The sequence below is a fragment of the Eptatretus burgeri genome, chromosome 5 (genome assembly GCF_056783735.1).
Source record: "Eptatretus burgeri isolate ZD-2024b chromosome 5, Ebu_testis_v1, whole genome shotgun sequence".
Lineage (NCBI taxonomy): Eukaryota > Metazoa > Chordata > Myxini > Myxiniformes > Myxinidae > Eptatretus > Eptatretus burgeri.
Window position 1 is genome coordinate 1,012,691 of NC_140965.1, and position 5,000 is coordinate 1,017,690.

The 5,000-nt window shown below is 41.7% G+C and overlaps 1 protein-coding gene across 1 annotated transcript in view; it reads right to left on the reverse strand.

The window, feature by feature from the left end:
- The window catches only part of LOC147025686 (exostosin-2-like), a 127,343-nt gene that overhangs the window by 12,090 nt on the left and 110,253 nt on the right, over positions 1–5,000 (reverse strand). The window contains exon 6 of the mRNA XM_085880359.1: positions 4,393–4,521. Coding sequence (XP_085736485.1) covers positions 4,393–4,521 — 129 coding nt within the window. The remainder of the gene's footprint in view (positions 1–4,392; positions 4,522–5,000) is intronic.

A 5,000-nucleotide genomic window follows, 5' to 3' on the forward strand; every position in this document is an offset into this window, starting at 1 on the left:
GGTGGAATTGTATATGTGTGCTTCCCGTGTGCCGCGAATAAATGTGCTTTTGTGTTGAACTGTTTCCCGCTTCGCTTCGTCATTTCTCCCATTGAATCCTCATCTTGCTTCACGTAAAAGGTTGGTAGTGGGCTGAATACGCCCGATAATTAATCGAACCGTCGAGGTCGACGATAACACCGCTCGGTTATTCTGATAGTACGGAACGGGTCGCTTAAGTGGCCCGTGTCCGAAGTCGACCTGCGGCGAGGTGCGATCGCCCGGTCTACCCTCCGCGTGGGTACTTAGGTAGGTCGAATTTGGCGAGCAACCCTATCCCACGCGGGGGCTGATTGGCTCGATCGCGGTGAGACCGAAAGGTCCACCCGTGACTGGTTCCCGGCGTTAGTCCGAGAGGGTCACGACTGGATTGTCCGTCCGGTGGGCGACGTGCCGCGATTCGAGTTACGTGGCCGTCAGCACGCCGGCGGGCGCGAATCCGCAACAATACATATACATATAAACCAATATATATATATATATATATATATATATATATATATATATATATATACATACATATATATATACATACTTACATACATATATTACATATACATGCACACATATATATATATATATATATATATATATATATATATATATATATATATATATATATATATATATATATATATATATATATATACATACATATATATATATATATATATATATATATATATATATATATATATATATATATATATATATATATATATATATATATATATATATATATATATATATATATATATATATATATATATATATATATATATATATATATATATATATATATACAGTCGTCCCCGTTTATCGCGGGGGTTACGTTCCAACCCCCCGCGATAAGTGAAAATCCGCGATGAATGGATGCCTCCCCAAAAAATGCCTAAAAATGCCTTTTTTAAAATAGTTTAAGCCCTAAAATACTCCCCACACACTCTTTAAACACATTTTAAACTCAATTAAACACATAAAGAAAACATTCGCAAGCATAAAAATGTACAGAAAATAATAATAACTAGCTGAAACCCCATCACAGACGGATTCCGTTCCATGAGCCCAATATAATATGACAACCAGTGGCGGCTCTTGTTAGAGCCGGATCCCAGTCGATGTTCTCCATGGCCTTACATAATGAGGCCTACAAAACGTCCTTGTACACGACATTTTGGTGTACACTACTCCTTGTGAAGAAGTCCCCTGATTTGTGCACTTGTTTACTTTGACGTACAAACACCGTGTCAAAACTTCTCAGGTCACATTACCGAGAAAAACGTGACACGACTGCTAGGAGGAGCACAAAAGCCGGTAGGCGACATGGCTGCTCGCTCTAGAAGGAAAGCTGGCCGATGCGACGAGCCGATATTCATTTACATGCTATCATTCAATTTAGCACAATAAATATGATTATCACAGCCCTCTTAGTTTGCGCCCAGAAACCCGCCTTGTGAAATTTCAGGCATGTTTCCAAAGAGACTCCAACAAATGGCAGCCCTGGTAATTCCATTTATCTATTCGCAAAAGATTTCATTTTTTATATGATGCTGTAAGACATTCTCCTTGTGCACAAAAAAAAACAGGTCCCTCGGAGGTATTGATTTTTTTGTATAGTCCACAATAAGTGTACGATGTACGATAAAGTATTTTAGCTGTTGCTAAGCAATGGAGGTGTGCATAGCAACCATTCATTTTTGTGTACATGCTAGCCACATTGTACACATTTCACCCAAGTTTCATCAAAATCAGACTTTCTCTTAGAGATATTCACAATTAACCGTTTCTGAAATGTTCGACATGTACTTGCATAAAACCTATCTCCTCCCACAAATATTTTTTGTTTGGGCTGCAAATTGGCATGAAGGGAGCTGGATAGATTGTGCACAGAACTCTAAGCTTCGATTTTTCGATTTTTTTTTTTTGATTTTTTGACCACTTTAAAGGGCTGTTGCGATGCCGTTGCTAGGGCCTGGGGTCCCATATTCGAAAGCACACGATTCCCAGAAATATTGGTCCTACCTCCCAAATTTCATTGGAATCGGCTGAGTGGTTTAGCCCCTAGGCTTGACCAAAGTTTCGTGGACAGACAGACAGATGGAAATGTCCAGAATAAGTGTGCTCTAAGAGCAGCCAAAAGATAAAAGGGAATTCAATGAAGGACCAAAGTGCAATGGTTAGAATGTGGAGTCAAGTAGGATTCTGTTCAGTTTCCCTTGCACTGTCTGTTTAACGAATGGAATTTTTATTTGGAAGAAAACCCATTGAAGACCTGACATTTCTATAGTTGCGAATTCAGGGTCAGTAGGAATCACAAGTGGAGTTCTCGAATCCACTATCCGGTCAATAATCCTGTAAGCCGACGAACCGCTGATAACTCTGTGGCACAGCGGATTGTTAAGCAATGACGGATGCCGTCTTAGACGTTTAATTCAGGCAGGGTCCAGCGCCAAACTCCACTTTACTTTTCTGGGAAATTAAACCCCCCAGATGTAGCTCCGTGCTCTCAGCGCTCCACTTTTATTAATCAGACTGCCGAGCGATACCGTAATAGGAACGTTGGCTAATGGCTGACCACAACAAAATGGTGGAGCTGAACTCCGTCACCATTCACACACTATGTTCTAATCAAACGGAAGACCAAATACTGCATTGGAGTCATCAGGAGGAACCTGGATAAGATCAGCATTTCAGCCGCTACTCCACCACCCTTACCCTCACCACCCTAAAAAATAGAAGATGACAATCAGTCAGTTTGAGAAGCAGTTTATATATTTTAACAAGGAGCACGTATTTACAAGCAACGTCATGGAAGAAAAGCTCTTACCCCAAGCACAGAAGCCCATTCTTATTCAATCACTTAGTCACAGTTTCTACAACACAGGCATCTCAATCATTCTGGGGGAACAAGGCAAGGAAGAGGTACAGAGACAGAAGAAAGAAGTTTGAGGCATGGATGTGGCCTCTCACTCACTGGACGCAACCTTGTGGGCTTACATTGGTCCCAATGAAAGAGAAGGGAGAGGGAGAAAGAAGAGGAGGGAAGGGAGTGGAATGCGACGCATAGGGAGAGGTGCAAATGGTGGATGTGTGTCGCTTAGAGGAAGTAGTGCGAAATGTGAGTCAGTAAGCCAGTCCTGAAAGGACAAGGGTTGTTCGTTGATGCTCCGTGCATTTCAAAGGGAATGAAGTAGATTTAGGGAAAGCAAGATACAAATGGTGCGAGCCAGTATGTATTTGCCGACGCATCAGGGAATTATCCGTTGGCTGGGCCCATTGCCTGCTCGGAATCTTGCTCGTTTGCACTCACCACCAGATGTTCGTGTCAAATCCCAGATGCACCAACTCAACTCTATCTACGCTCTGGCATTTATTAAGCTGTGGGTAGGCATGGCGTTGTGGATGGGCAGCTTCCTTCATCCTGGCAGTGGTATTTCTGCCATTCCACTCCTGCAATTGATGTCCAGGCTGGCAGAGTTTTGCCTTCCTATTGGCTTGTCCTGCCTCTCGGTGCCATTCATTGGTCACGCCCAGTTCCTGTCGTGCCGCTGTTGACTTAAGTACTGTACACTTAAGTCAATGGTGCCTCCCCCCACCCCACAACAACTCATCATGACCGGCATTGTGACCACCACAACAACGTTCATTCTAAATGAATAATAAACTTGTAAACATCCTATGAGTCTCCGACCGAGCTGTATTTTATGAAATTTTGCTCGTGTTCAATCGAAAACCAGAAGGGCACTCGGTAGAGCGCATAGCTCCGCCACATCATGCCTGATCCGGGCCCAACACATTTTTGAGATATCGTGCTGTATATCTATTTGGGCCCTATCTCTCTATGGTGACGAATCACTTTAAAAATTCCAGTAGCCAGATCCGGATCCGCATTTTCACCAAAATCTAATCAGTTTGTTCTTGTCACACCAAACCTGTCCACAAAATTTAATCTGGATCCATCCACAAGTTTTTGAGATATCCTATATACAAACAAACAAAGACAGAAAGGGGTGAAAACATAACGTCCTTCACCTTCGGTGGCGGAGGTAATGACTGGCTAAAAGTACAGAATTCCTTTTTCACCATTAATAAAATTCCGCAAAATCCTTTGTATTTCAAGAGATACGTCTGGTGACCCGTGAGCACGACTGCAGATGGGAGGGATGAAATAACGTGCAATCTGATTGACAGTGTACACTACAACGGGAGCAGGACCCCATTACCTCAAAATAATTTAAAAAAAAACATACACAAATAATTATTAGCTTTCAAGAGATGTAATCAAATTGGATTAGATGATGCTGTGTGAAAAGAAAACTTGAAACCGTTTGCATAAATGAGGGCAAGCCTCACCTTGATGGGTGGCTTTCCGGTCATGTTGGTCACAAGGAAGTTCATTGCAATGTCTTCACAGTTCATGTGGTTGTCCACCCAGGCCTTGATATCGCCAGGCATTTTGTACGTGTACAGGTAGTTGAAGTACTAGAACCAAGCACACAGTTTCACTTATTAATCGGTTAGAAAGCTTCAACAAAACGGCAGTAAAACCTCATATTAGCAGGACAAGTATCCATCATAAACACACACACTAACAGGCAAAAGATAATTACAACATCTTCCTCGACACATTGTCAAAACAAACGCCAAACTCTAAATCCTTCGACATGTGATCAGATGATGTTTTGGTTGAAATACTGTATAATATACAAGCAGTGATGAGAAACCGAATTATAATGTATTACGCTACAAGTAAAGAGTGAAATCTTACTTAATTGGGTTTTAGGGTGGGAGTGGTGGGGGATGGGAACAAATAAAATGGGGAATATATTTTTTTTACAGCATTGGAAACGGGGATTGTAGGGGAGGGGATGAAGGGAAGGGAGACTTTGAAGTTTGGGTGGAATGGGGAGAGAAGGGAATGAAATATTATGAAGGAATTATAAGAAACCATAAAACATATT